Below are 13,761 nucleotides of genomic sequence, written 5' to 3' on the forward strand. Positions count from 1 at the left end.
AACTTCTTCAACTCTACCCTATTCTAGTCTGGTGTTCCCTAGTCTAGTTTGGTCTATTTTAGTCTAGTCTACACTAGTCTAGTCTGGTTTATTTTAGTCTAGTCTAATCTGGTCTGTTTTAGTATTTAGCTCTTATTAACCGAGCTGGAGGTCTGTATGGGAGAATCTTGACCGAGGTCGTGAGTACAGACCGAACGCAGTGAGGTCTGTACACCGACCGGTTAATAAAATGTTTATTACATGGCAAAGAAGAAAACTTTAATTCGTTTAATGTAACTGGTTTGCTAACATTTTGCTTGCGAACGGCGATGAGCTTAACTTAAACCTGCCGAAATTTGCTCGTCCTCTTTACTTTTTTTTTTTTCATCAGGCCTTTTGGCACTTCCATAAATTATTGAGAAGAAAATAAAAGAAAATGGTGAACATTTTTGTATTTTACTTTGCTACTTTTTCAACGCAAAATGAAACCGGTCTAGATGAAGGTCTAGATGGGAAAATCTAGACCGCGGTCAATATCGATTTCAGCCAATCAAATTCGTGAATTCGGTAGTTTCCAGTCCTTGTGAGACACAGCCATATAATAAAGTCTGATCTAGTCCAGTCTAATCTGGTCTACTTTAGTCTAGTCTGGTTTACTCTAGTCTGGTCTGGTCTAGTCTAGCTTGGATTTTAGTCCAATCTCTGGCCTACCCTTGTTTGGTCTATAGTCTGGTCTATTTCAGTCTAGTCTGGTCCACTTTAGTCTGGTATACTTTAGTCTAGTCTGGTCTAGTTTAGTATAGTCTAGTCTGGTCTAGTTTAGTATAGTCTAGTCTGGTCTAGTCTAGTCTAGACTCGTTCGCCTTCTGATTCTTATTTGCCAATCTTGTTCCGCCAGCCCCGTAGAAGAGAGAAACTGGGATTGAGGTTGTTTTTTCGCCTGAAAAAGAAGACTCCTCCTCGCGAGATCAAAACGCCTTGCCCTGAGCTGCCTGATATTCGTGTTGATAAATGCCCATGACGTGGTAAATGATTCTAAGCACAAACGTTTCTTTTGGAAACGTAGACGCTCTTGTGGGGACAAAATGAATGCGAGTTGTTTTATTTTGTGTACATTTGCCACTTTAGAACGAGAAGAAATCTGGGAGAGTGCCACCTATGAGACTTGCCCCAGGTTAACCGAGCATGGTGATCCGTCTAGAACCAGCAGTTCGGAGTCTGTTCCAGACATTTTCATACATAGACGGTTGAGATGCCGGGCAGAGTAAGGGTTAACTTGTCTCTAGCAAGGGGTTTTAATACAAGCACTAGGCCATGTCCGAGTCTTCTCGCGAATCTACTCAGTATGAAAATGTGTACCGCCAAAAAGGACAGGTTTCTTTTCATGCAAAATAAACTATTTTTCATATAAAATTCGGAAATGGCCCATTACCTCACTGCCTAATTATTAGCTTATTACTGACACGTCATGCGTGATGCAACTCCAGTGTTTGACGTCTTTCAATACTAACAACTTTTTCCTAATTAAATGATTGTAAAGATTGATTTGCACTAACCGGAAGCTACACAGAAGGTAATGCATGACGTAACTGCCTAATTGATTCCTAATAAATTTATGTTGATTCCCTAATTGATGGAAGATGACGTTGAAATCCCGAATGTGAGAAATTATTGTCGACGAAATGCCTTGGACTACTAGACTATTGTCTGTAGAAGTACAGTTCAAATTAATCATACCGTGAGTAAATTCTTTATGCAAACACAATACAGTAAAGGTATTTCGCAACAGAGTTGTGACGTATGCGGAAATTACTGCAGAATCCTTACCAAACGTTTCGCAATAAATTAACGAAAGCGACACCTGTTTTCCAGTGAAGGGCTTCTCGACAAAATGCTTCGCTATAAAGCATGACTGCTATCTGAATATCGCTCGTATTCTTGATTATATTTTCAAAAAATAAACATCAAGAAGAAATGGAAGTGTTCTCGTTGCAGAGCAACACAGATATAGAAGTTCTCATGATTCTATATTCCAAAGAAAACCAACCGAGGTTAACTAAAAGCTGGTCTACTCTGTCAAATCTGGCCGAAAGAAGCGATGACAAGATCAGACAATTAAGAGCTCGGAACAGAAGCATGTCTCACAGCCAAAGATGCTTTATGAAAGAACAACGATTAGTGCCCTTAACTGAAAATCCAAAGAAGTTGTCCCTAGCGGAAGAGATGAAGTTGCTGAAGTCAGAAATCTTGAAACCTGCGGATATCTTGGAAATCTCCCGCAACGGAGTGAAAAGCAACGACAAGAAAATGTTCAACACATTCGACAGAGTATTCGTGATCACCTTTTATTGAAACTCTTTTAATCTTCTTTATTTATTCGATTCATTCATTAATTAATTTATTTATTACTTTTGTCATACAGAGAGAAAGTGGAGGCGGATTTTGAAATCTGGAGGTCGTTGATTCAAATCCTCTCCCCTTACTGCTATTTGTTCTTGGTGGTCCCGAGTTCAACTCCTGGACCGTGTTGTGTAAATAGCCAACTGCTCAGCCTCCCACCAGTTGGGATTCTTAATAGTTTATGTTCTATTTGCAATATTTAGTTATTTGTAGCATCCCCAATTAAAACGACAGTGCTAAATACATTTGACACTTCAATAAAGTTATTAAATGTATTATGTTATTATAAGGTCTAGCTCTGCTGATCGACAGCTTTTCACTATCAAACTTCAAGGTTTCCTTCGTCACAAAATCAAACATCTTCGACATCGCTCGATCTGCGAACAGTGTAGCCATCAAGTCCGTTGGACGGCTTTTTTTTACTGCCTGGTGTTACACCATGCTGATGACTCCTACCAAGGACGAAACAGCAGTCCTTGGCTGCCATTCATAGGTAACAGGTTGTGCGCATGCGTTTATGTCAGTTCATAGCTCATTGGTTTATAATAAGCTGCGCGATTCCCTCTAAGCTGAGCACATTCGGATAATTCTACAATTTTCGGGTTTCTTTTGTTTTTTTCTTCTCTTAAGCCTAAATATTTTACCCAAGACCAAATTACAAGAGCTTCCGGGATATCTGCACTGTCTACTGACAAGTGAGCCCTGGTCTTCGTTGAGAAACCTCTCTTCGTTTCTGTGCCTTTGGATTTTTGAATTGTAACGTCATGAATTACATGTAATTTACATTTATAAATTACATAATTATAAATTCTCCCCCGGGAGTGAAAATAGTGGGCTATTTAACAATTAAGGCGGGCTATTGACCCTTGAGGGCGAAGGGTCTAATTGTTTTAGTATCACCCAACTAGTCGGACAGAAAAGGCAATAATGAAGTTAGCAAATGCAAGTTGAATAAATATTTATTTGGGAATAAAACGAAAGAAAGCGTCACGCTCGACTGTGCCAATTTCGCTACTCGAGGGGGGCAAACAAACTGCATTATGGGGGATGTGGAAATGGCGAATTTGAAGAAAAATCAGTTCATATTATGCATCAGTTTATATGACATCACATACAATACTGACTAATAATTTTCCTAATTAAATTATTAAAGTAACTTGTGCTAGTTGGCTGTTACACTCAATGTAATGCACGACGTCATTACTTAATTAACTCCTAAATGATTTCCTGTCCTGGTAATTGATTCTTTAATTTTAATTGCGCAATCCCATCATGACAAATATTGGTGGTGAAAATGGTTTGTCATCCAGGATATTACTACATGACTTCTTATTAAGAGTGACGACATGACGTCAGTCCCATTTCGCTAATTATTTCAGCTAATTAACTAGTTAAGTAGTCTGTCCACAGACGTTAATTTTTTTTCGCTTGGAGTTGTTTTTCTTTGAGCGCGCGAGAGCGGCCGCGAAGCGGGCTAAATTTTGATCTTTCCTCAGCCCCACCCCCTTGCGTTCTAGCGCGCATATCCCACGCGCCGGGTTAATTTTTCCTGAGCTTGTGACCTTAAACAACTCAAGACAAACTGGAGGGTCTGTTAACAGACTACTAGTTAAGTGAATAACTGCCGTAACGATAGCCTAACTCTCATCCTTATTAGGAGCCATCATCATCAAAGGGGTTTTAAAATTGCCTAAATAGTTACATAAGGAGCGTTTCGCAACTGGCTTGTGACGTGAACAGAAATCAACATAATATAATCAGTTGAAGGTTTTCTTACCAAATGTTTCGCAATAAGGGACGGATATTACGCAATAAGGGATGGAGTGCTACGCGTTTTCTGATTGTCGCTGGTATGCTTACATTTTCAAAAAATGAAAATGTTTCATTTTTTATGGATACGGTCGAAACACAAGTTTTTGCGTCCTTGCAAATACCGAGATCGAATGCTGCAACTCAATGAAATAATTAGTAAAACAATTACTTGTGGTAATTACTGCCAATTACAACCCAATAAAAGTTGTTTACGTAATAATTTTGCTATAAAGCTTGTAGTGTCACTAGTTTTCTGACATTATATTCTGAATGTTCTTCGCATTCTCGTGTATAACTTCCAAAACAAAATATTCAAGAGAAATGTCTTCACTGGAGTGCAGCACAGTTTTAGAGGCTCTCGAGATTCAAAATTCAAGAGAAAACCAACCGAGGTTAATTAACAGATGGTCTACTGTTTCTAATCTTGCCGAACAAAGCGGCGATGAGAAGATTAGCACAAGTACTTGGAATGGAACCGCGTCGTGTATTAGTTACTTCATGGAAAAAAGGAAATCGCAAGCTTTGACTGAGAACGCTCAGAAGTTGTCAGACGCAGAGATGGAGCAGTTGGAGATCGACATCTTCAAGCCTCTGGATTTTTATGACATCTTATTCAGCAGAATGAAGATCAAAGGCAAGAAAACACATGCTAAACGTGTCACATTCGCCGAAAAAGTATTTGTAATTAGATTCTAAAAGAACCTTTGAACCCTTGGATGCTAGATGCAGTGGTAGGAAAATCATTGTTTCCTGGAAAAACAGTCTCGAAGATTGAAAATCTAGGACTTAGAATCAGGGATCGGGGATCGGGGATCAGGGATCGGAGATAGGGGCTCGGGGATAGGAGCTCGGGGATAGAAGGTCGGGGATCGAAGATAGGGGACCAGGGACCCAATTTTTTGGATGTTAGGCTGTCACTGTAACTGGCACTTTTGTAAATGATACAAGAACAATACCAAGTCTGGAAAATTAACAATTTTGGCCCCTGCACGTGTCAACTATACTGAAATTTTATTTTTCTTGACATGCCGATTAAGGTGGTTTTCCACAGCCTTAAGGAGGTAAAAAGATCTCAACTTTTACTCTTTTGTAAATTGTTCAGAACCATGTTTAGATTTTAGAGATACTTTGTAATCTATGTTCGCTGTAACTGAAGCGACGCTAACCTGAAGCAACAAGAAATAAATAAATATCAAAGAAAGATCCAAAGCGTGAGATTATTTTCAAGGCGTGCAAATGCGCGTAAATTGCGCACTTTTGCTCTCTTTCGATTTCTCTCTGTAGCAGTTGATTCTTCCGATCCAAATCGAGGACTTCAGAAATCTTATGTTCTTATCAAACTCGCTCTTAGTCACTGGAAATGCCATATCTGCTTTATTACTGACTGACGGTATTTTGACTAACCATATCACAAAGTCAAGTAAAATATCCATGGCAAGACCAAAAACGGAAGCCTGATATGTCTTCGAAGCGTTCCAAGCAGGTAAATACAGGTAAATGCAGGTACGATTAGCTCATTCCAGGTTACAGAAGTTTATAATTATCCCAGAATTCTAAGACCTTCTGGTATTTATCAAATCGGTCTCAAATCTGAGATATTGATTTCGCCCGAAATCCAAACACTAGACAAGGCTTTGCGAATTTATGTTTGACAATCGAGTGAAGAAAGCGTTTGAAAGCATCCTCCCTCTCTGATGATATACTGACTGTGGTGAAATAAAAGTCTTCGTGTCGTTTCGTTTCGTTTCGTTATGTGCTGCTAGTCCCAAGGGACTCGGTCGGCAGGAGCAGACTCATTGAGAGACTGGGTCTAGCCTATGAAGAACATGACTGCTAGAGTGTGGTGAGTTTTATTGTTTTGTATTTCTTTTGCGATCGTGCTTGACGTGGCTTTACTGGGTGCATTGACGTTAGTTCCAGGGGTTAACTGGCCTTATAGATAATTCGCGTAAAGAATTCTGCTTTCTGACAAAGTTAAAAGATTATCTCCATAATGGTGCTGTAGCACACTTGAAATTTCACTTTTACAAGGAAAGTTCTGTTTTGTTTGAACCCTAGATATTTAGCTTGTTATTGTCCTCCTGTGGCATATAATTGAGTAATTAGTATACAGTGTATATGCAGATTTGGGTTGCGTGCTGTAAAATTTGGAAATAATTTTGGAGGACTTTCAAAATTTGATGGGGCTATATAAGGCTTGGACTTGGTCCAATTTGGCAGTCAGAGGAATTCTTTGATCAGTTCAGTTATTATCAAATTGGACCAGCATGTAGTCATATTGCCTGTTAATTATGTTGTGCATGGAATAGATTGTGTTACAGTCGCCCTCCCTGAAAGAAGAAAAATTTGGAGAGAGCATCTGTGTGTTGCTGTTGGTAATTGCGTTTAAGGCCAAGTGATTTTTCCTGGAGTGGAAAATGATCTGCTTAGTTGATCGGTGATGTTTGTAGCTTGTTGAACTTAGCGCTTTACATTTTATCGGCTACACTGACGAATATCTTGAGGGCTGGCCATGGACACCAAAATGGAAATTTGTTACACTTTGTGGGTAAGATCAAGGTTTAGAATTTTTAAGGTTGAAAAAGGCAGATTAACGGACGTAATCAGTATTTTATGGCAACAAAATTATTCCACAAGTTGTCTGTTTTTTTTTTATCTGTGAACTCTCAAAGGTCATTAACTGTTTCATCTAGAGAGCAAGTTCCTTTGTTGTCTCTGTGTGTCACATCAGCTGTTGTGACACTGAAATGGTTTCAGTGCATGGATTAAATATTTAAACATGGGACACGATTATTAATGGCAACACACGGACGCTCGCTGATTTTCTCTTTCAGCGAGGGTGTCTGTAGCACAGGCTGTTTGCATGAAACTGTCTAAATTACTTATCAAATGATCATGTTTACTTTGGGATTTGAGCTGACAATTTCATTATTAACTACTTTAAGGTCTTTAAGGGAAAACTTCAGACCGAGACCTTGCCATATTGGACGAACGACAGCAAGGCTGAGGTTTGAGATTTTTGCTGTAAAGACCGAACATTTGAGCTAACTGGTAATAAGTCGTTTATTACTTATGGCTTTTTGATTTGTTTTTGCTGACCTGTTATTGCCTCTGGGCAATGTCCCATGGGCATTACGAGAGAATACTGCCCTAGAAAAGGCAAATCAATATCAGAGCGTGATTTATATTGGTTACAGACACGGAAATTAATAATATAAAATATTCTGAGTGGGTGAAGAGTCTCAATAGCCAGAATTTTGGAAGGAAAGTATGAAGCAAAGCTAGTATTTACAGAAGGCTGGAGGGTGCAAACCAAAACATATTCTGTGGGAGGGTAAAGATATTTGATAGTTTCCTGATATGCTGTAAATGATGTACTGTCATACTTGAATTTAAAGACAATCATAGTGCCTTTATAAAATTTCATAAAAATGTTAATTTGTTTTTCTTTCAGATTGCTTGTTATGGAGAGCTTTGTATTAGAGATATCATATTTACTACAAAACTGTACTGTGAAAACCTTGCGATGCTAACAGCTACTGGAGAGATACCCAATCTTTTGCCAGAGATTGTTGAAAGGATAGCTCTGTTTCTACCAGTCCCAGAAGTCTGCAAATGTATGCAGGTTTGCAAACTATGGAAGGTAAGTAATGCTGCAACTATTAAAAAGCTTCAATTTGATCAATGCTTTCTGTAAGTTGAGGAATGTTATTTAGCTCTGAAATCACTTGAAGGCAAGGTAGATTTTCATAATTTATACCAGTCATTCAGTGAAAGTCATCCTGTATCTGTTCCATTTGAATCTGCACTTGAAATCTGAGCAACAGTTAAACATTCCTCCATTCCAGTCGATAGAGATGGCTTTAGTTTTGCTTCCAGTTTAGCCAGGTCTTTCAAGGAACAAATTTTAACTGCAGGACTGGCATCATCTTTACGAAGAAAAATATTTCCATAAAAGGACCAGATATATCGAAACCTAAATTTCTTCTTGAATTCGTTAGATTTATGGAAAAGTTCCCTTCTAGATGGAGTTAAGCTTTCTTGAATAAAGATCTTGTTTTCTCCTTGTCTGCCCAGACCAATGTCATCAATGGTTAAATTCTTCAACTTGGATCTTGCTTTGTATTGACGTTTGTAAATTGCTTTGTATCGACCTTTGTATCAATCTTGCTTTATATCGACCAGGTTAGAACTAATTATGGTTAAATTCAATACATACATTTCTCTGGTCCTTCTATCTGGAACAATTTGGATGAAGAGATAAAAAGTTTCTCCACGTTTATTTAAACAAACCTTGACTAAGCAATTTCTAAGTTCTTATGCTTAATGCTAGCTTAGTATTTTTCTTTAAGTTACTATTGCTCTTAATTTAACAATGCTCTGTCTATAACTGGTACTGTTACTACTTATATTTCTTTTTATATTTATATCTATATATATTTTTTCTCTTTCTAAATCTTCTTTTCTTTATTTTTCCTACAACCGATTTAAAGGGTAATAATTCTTGTAACTACTCAGCTCGTTTAGTTTTTACTATTTTGAGTAGGTTTTTTTTTTGCTTATTAAGTTTGATGTATTCTTTTGCTAAATGATATTCTATGTATTATGCAAAATAAAATGGTTATTGTTGTTGTTGTTCTCAATAAATTAATGTTTCTTTTGTTTCCAGGAACTTCTATCTTCAGAACAATTTTCTAAAATGTATGTGATTAACTATTTTAACCTGGATGTGGAAGATGAACCCACTGGTTTTTTAAAAACATGGAGCAATCCAGACTATTGGTTCTGCTACTGGGCCCGAAGAGAAAATGTTAATCAGGCTTGGGTATTTTCTGATCTTCCAAAGCGCTGGAAATGTGGAATAGTTCATTTGGCTGATTATTCACTTCAGACGCATCATGACTTGAAGTATAAAGATTTCTGCCGTGCTGTGTACATATTGACCAGGATACAAAGGATGGCAAAAGAATTGCGTTTGGACTGTGGTAATATTATTGAACCCCTCTGATATTGCCTCGGGTGTAAAATAATGTAGTTTGGTCCCAAGATTTCAAGATCGAAGTGCTTCATCTAAATTTGACCCCCCTGGGAATTTCTAATTTTTTTACATGGGCACAATAATAATATTAATAATAATAATAATAATAATAATAATAATAATAATAATAATAAAAATGAAAAAATTACTCGATTCTGATTGGCTGAGAGCAGTGTAGTTCAAGTGTAACATCAGTGCAAAAAGTGTAACACCAGTGCAAATTACACATTGTAATTCTGGGTTATGATTGGCTGAAAGACAAAAGGAAATTTTTGATGCCAATGATATTAGGTAAAATGATGAGGAAGATTTTGTGCGGAAACTTTGAAAAAAGTTTTCTCAAATGAGAAAAAATGGCTTCAAGCAAGGTCTTCTGGCACTTCCATGCAAAATTTTTCATGTTTATATTATTAATAAGTAATCATACAGTTTTTCTCATTCAATTTGGAATTAATTTGCACTTGTGAGTTTTTCAAAAAGCTGAAATTGCACTCCTCGAAGCGACTTGTGCAATTTCAGCTTTTTGAAAAACTCACTTGTGCAAATTAATTCCAAATTGAACTAGAAACCGTATGGTTACCTATACTACTACTACTAATAATGATAATGACAGTGACAATAACAATAACAATGGTAATGATATTAAATAATAATAATAGATATTTCTATAGACTAATTACTCATGATAATTTGCATAACAAAGAAATAAATACTGATTTCTGACAGAAAGCAGAGAAATTTTAACGTAAGTGATCGATGAGACGGTAAGCATGTCCCACTTACTAGTGAGGTACTAAGAATATAATTGTGTTTTTCCAGAAAATATCGATGCCCCTCCCCCCTCAACAGAAGGGCTTTTTGATTGAACCCCCCATCCCTTCAGAAATTCCAGCTTCATCTCTTTAAAGATCTAAGACGGAATTTCCAGTGTTTGGTGGACATCAAGTTACCAGAATGATATCAGCTGCCAGTTGATTATTTTTTGGCACCTCTTTCCTTGAGGGAATGAAGCAACCTGTTCTTAAACCATATTTTCTCATATTTTGTGCCATCAAGTTGTAGAACTACTGATGTTTAGAAATATTCCATTTCTTGCAAGTCATAACCATATGACTAAAGGAGTGTTTTCTTTTCATGGTCATTTCTCAGGAGCTTGGGGTAATGAAGGAGCTGGTCTTATAGAGGTTTGCATGTTTCCCTGGAGCAAACAGACTCTGCCCACTTCGGACGACATTTTATCAAGTTTCAACTTTCATCCTGAGATGCACAATGGCCCAATGGTGAAAAATGAAATAACAGCATTGAAGATTGATTCAGAGAAAGAATCAGAGGACGGAATCCAAAGAGGGCATGTAAGATGGAATACGCTGCAGACGGCATATGATGCAGACGTCAAAAAAGCATGTGATTTCTTTGGCTGGCTTGAGAACATTTTCACTCCAATGACTCGTATTTGTATTGGGTGTGAGAGAATGAATCCAACACCATGTTTTATTTTGGCGCATCTTGCACCTGGGTGGGTGGGGGGCATTTTGTCATCTTTGGTTCTTACATGATAGACATTAGTCCTTCTTTTCTCATAGTTCATCGAGTGAGAATTGGAACCTTGTATATGGCTGGTGCTCCTGAAAATTAAATTAACCAATCACCATTCAAAAGGGAGGAGAAATAATTATTATTGTACCATCGTGATTCCATGTGTTTGTTAACAGGAAAGGCTTCTAAGTTCAGTCACATTCTCAGTGGTCTGAGTATAAATGAATTTTTGTGAGAAGAGATTTAAAATGCAAAAAAGCCATAACAAATTGTACAGATGAAAGATATGAAACATTTTGTTTCTCTAAGCTTTAAAATTGGTGTCAAAACTTGTTCGCAGTGAAATTAGCGGTATTAATTAAAAGGTAAAATTCCAAAGTTAAGAGGCCATATTAGGCATGAAGAAATTTAAAAATAATAGTAAATGTTTACAGTGCCTTTTCTCAACAATTCAAAGGTGCTAAAATAGACATACTGAATATCGTTAAAAGTAGACAGCATGGCTTTGACTAGTGCTTGTTAAGTGTTTTTCCCAGCACATTATGCAAGGGAAAAGTGCTCAAGAATCTGGTATGCGTGTGTGGGGAGAGAGATTTATGTCTCCCCCTCGGTGGCTTTTTTTTTTTTTTTTGCTTCTCATAGAAAAGAAGGACTGCTTATGGTCATAATTTTTTCCCTGAATAATATATGTTTTGACATTTTTGTGTTTCAAAATCCTGATGTTGAACTGTCACTCAGGATTTCAAAACAACAGTAGCGTGAAAGAAAGTCAGATTTCACATTATTCTGAGACAAGGTAATCGAAAATGTAAAATGTAGAGAAATCATAATTTTGAGACCACAGAAGAAAGTCTTGATAATGAACATTTGGATAAATTAAGGTTTAACTATGAAAGTTGAACTATTAAAAAACTGAATGATATGACTGAATGAATGATCCAATATTGAGGGACTGAAATGACCGAGTGCTTAAGGGAAGACTGGGTACAAGTACTCTGTAGTAATATAACAGACACGAATGACCGTGTTTGGCCAAAAATCCAAACACCGAGAAGAGAGTTGAAAAAATGGCGCGCAGCTGATTATTTTTGACGAACTTCGAGATGTTTGGAAATGTGGTCAAACACTGTCTTGAGTGTTTGATATATATTCTCAATCCAAATTAAAACTAAGGAGAAAACGCGAAGCGAAGCGATCTGGCGGGGAGGAGACTGGTGAAATAAGCGATATCCATCTTCACCTGTCTACACCCAAGTTTACCGTACATTTCTTAAATTTAAAATTTCATACGTGGAATGAAAAAAATATTACAAATAGTCAACAATAGACCATTTTACAGTTGTCTGCTCAGTGACCTGGCCTTTGCATGGCAGCGAGGCTAGAGTTGACCTTGTTTTGATACAGACCTCACTGCTTTTGTCATGTAAATGCACCTAGTTAGCATCAGAACAACTTGTTTTACACAACAAAAGCAATGAGGTCTATATCAAAACAAGGTCAACTCTAGCCTTGCTGCAATACAAAGGCCAGGTCACTGAGCAGACAACTGTAAAATGGTCTATTACTGGACGAGGTTGAGCAAAATATCGTGATTTGTCAGTTGCGAACAGATCAATTGTTTGCCGAAGGCCGAAGCAAATAATTGATCTGCGAGACTCTAACATATCACAATATTGTGAGATAATCGAGTTCAATGATTGTTTTATCACTTCATCAACAAGTTTGTTTCTCAATTTGTAGCTCTCTGATAGCTCGGGGAAGCGATCTGCCATTTTTCACACAAGTAGCGTGGTTACAATTACGCATGAGCAGAATATTATTTGCAGAAAAACACATTTGGACACCACTACGCATGAACAGAACATTATTTGTAGGCGGTTATTTGCCATTCTCGTCCCCAGAACCTCCGTTTCTTTTGATCACGTGGTCGGAGAAACGACATTTTAAGACCAGTAGCACTGGGGACGAGAATGGTTATTTGCAGGTCACGTGGTGAATTCTTTGCCAATGAAAAGGAAAAAAAATCCATTGAATGATAAAAATACTGTCTTGAAAATGTGCGTGGTCAGTTTTCGCATCGAGATTGGTTTACTCTAATGGCTCTTATCTTCACGGTTTTTTTTAAGATTTTCCAAAAAAATGATAATAATATCAATAAATAAAGACACTTAAAGGCATGTTATTGTATATTTCTGGGATAAAACTTTATTAGTCATTCCGTACACGTTACACTGAAATGTTTCACGTTTGTAATGAAACACTGAGCGATTCAGTTTGCAATGTTTTTCGCGAATATATAAATACTAAGGGTCGAGCTCTAGTACAACGTTTGTTTCTACTCTGTTATAATGTGTTACATTTCGCAAGGGTGAGTCGGTTTAAGGGTCTTAAAGGCGCGAAATATTGCTCTCTGACTCGTCCCATTTCGCGAAAATCTTTGCCGCGAGATCAGGACTGGTCAATTTTGAATATATATATACATATATAGCTAATATCTTTGAGGGAAATTAAAACTAAACAAAGTCAAAATAAAGTACATGACTAAATTAAATATGAACTAAAAAGGAATAATTCTTCCTCTTAATACGACCATTCTTATATTTAAATCGGATTACTAACTGTGAAATATAGCCACGAATGAACCGCTTGACGTCGCTAGGAATGCGTCGCACGAATATTTTCATGAATTCTACGCCACGTGAAAATAACAAGCAGTGGGGTACGATTGTTATGTACATAAATCAAGCAACGAGATAACTTGTTTTTCTGAAATCTACCACAAAATAAATTTCGCTGACCAACTAACGACAAAAATTACCTCGATCGGTTCTCTTTTCATCAGATCCTTAAATAGCCAATCCCACTTACATCTCTTATTTGCAGGAAATGACTGAAATACATATATTTAATTTTCGATTTCAAAGGTGATACACCGTCTTTTCTTTGTAAGAATATTGTTTTTCCCGCCCAGACTGAGTATTCTTATTTTTCTACCG

At 37.2% G+C, this 13,761-nt stretch overlaps 1 protein-coding gene across 5 annotated transcripts; it reads left to right on the top strand.

Annotated features, from left to right (window-relative positions):
• The first annotated feature begins 5,597 nt into the window (after positions 1 to 5,597).
• LOC145490135 (uncharacterized) lies at positions 5,598 to 13,317 on the top strand. 5 transcript variants are annotated; one of them, XM_081469242.1, is made up of 5 exons: positions 6,065 to 6,739; positions 7,137 to 7,199; positions 7,646 to 7,834; positions 8,861 to 9,176; positions 10,379 to 13,317. In XM_081469242.1, the coding sequence occupies exons 1-5, from the start codon at positions 6,704 to 6,706 to the stop codon at positions 10,783 to 10,785; spliced, it is 1,011 nt and encodes a 336-aa protein (XP_081325368.1). In that variant the 5' UTR covers positions 6,065 to 6,703; the 3' UTR covers positions 10,786 to 13,317. The 5 variants fall into 5 exon arrangements, with proteins under 5 accessions (XP_081325372.1, XP_081325368.1, XP_081325371.1 ...); XM_081469246.1 differs by lacking the exons at positions 6,065 to 6,739; positions 7,137 to 7,199 and adding an exon at positions 5,598 to 6,034; XM_081469245.1 differs by having other exon boundaries at positions 6,065 to 7,525.
• The last annotated feature ends 444 nt before the right edge of the window (positions 13,318 to 13,761 follow it).

The sequence above is a fragment of the Orbicella franksi genome, chromosome 6, assembly GCF_964199315.1.
Source record: "Orbicella franksi chromosome 6, jaOrbFran1.1, whole genome shotgun sequence".
Classification (NCBI taxonomy): domain Eukaryota; kingdom Metazoa; phylum Cnidaria; class Anthozoa; order Scleractinia; family Merulinidae; genus Orbicella; species Orbicella franksi.

Coding starts and splice junctions, on each gene's coding strand:
- LOC145490135 (XM_081469242.1), top strand. CDS start 6,704: ATGGACACCAAAATGGAAATTTGTTACACTTTGTGG. Junction 7,835..8,860: donor AGGTTTGCAAACTATGGAAG/GTAAGTAATGCT, acceptor TTTTGTTTCCAG/GAACTTCTATCTTCAGAACA. Junction 9,177..10,378: donor AGAATTGCGTTTGGACTGTG/GTAATATTATTG, acceptor GTCATTTCTCAG/GAGCTTGGGGTAATGAAGGA.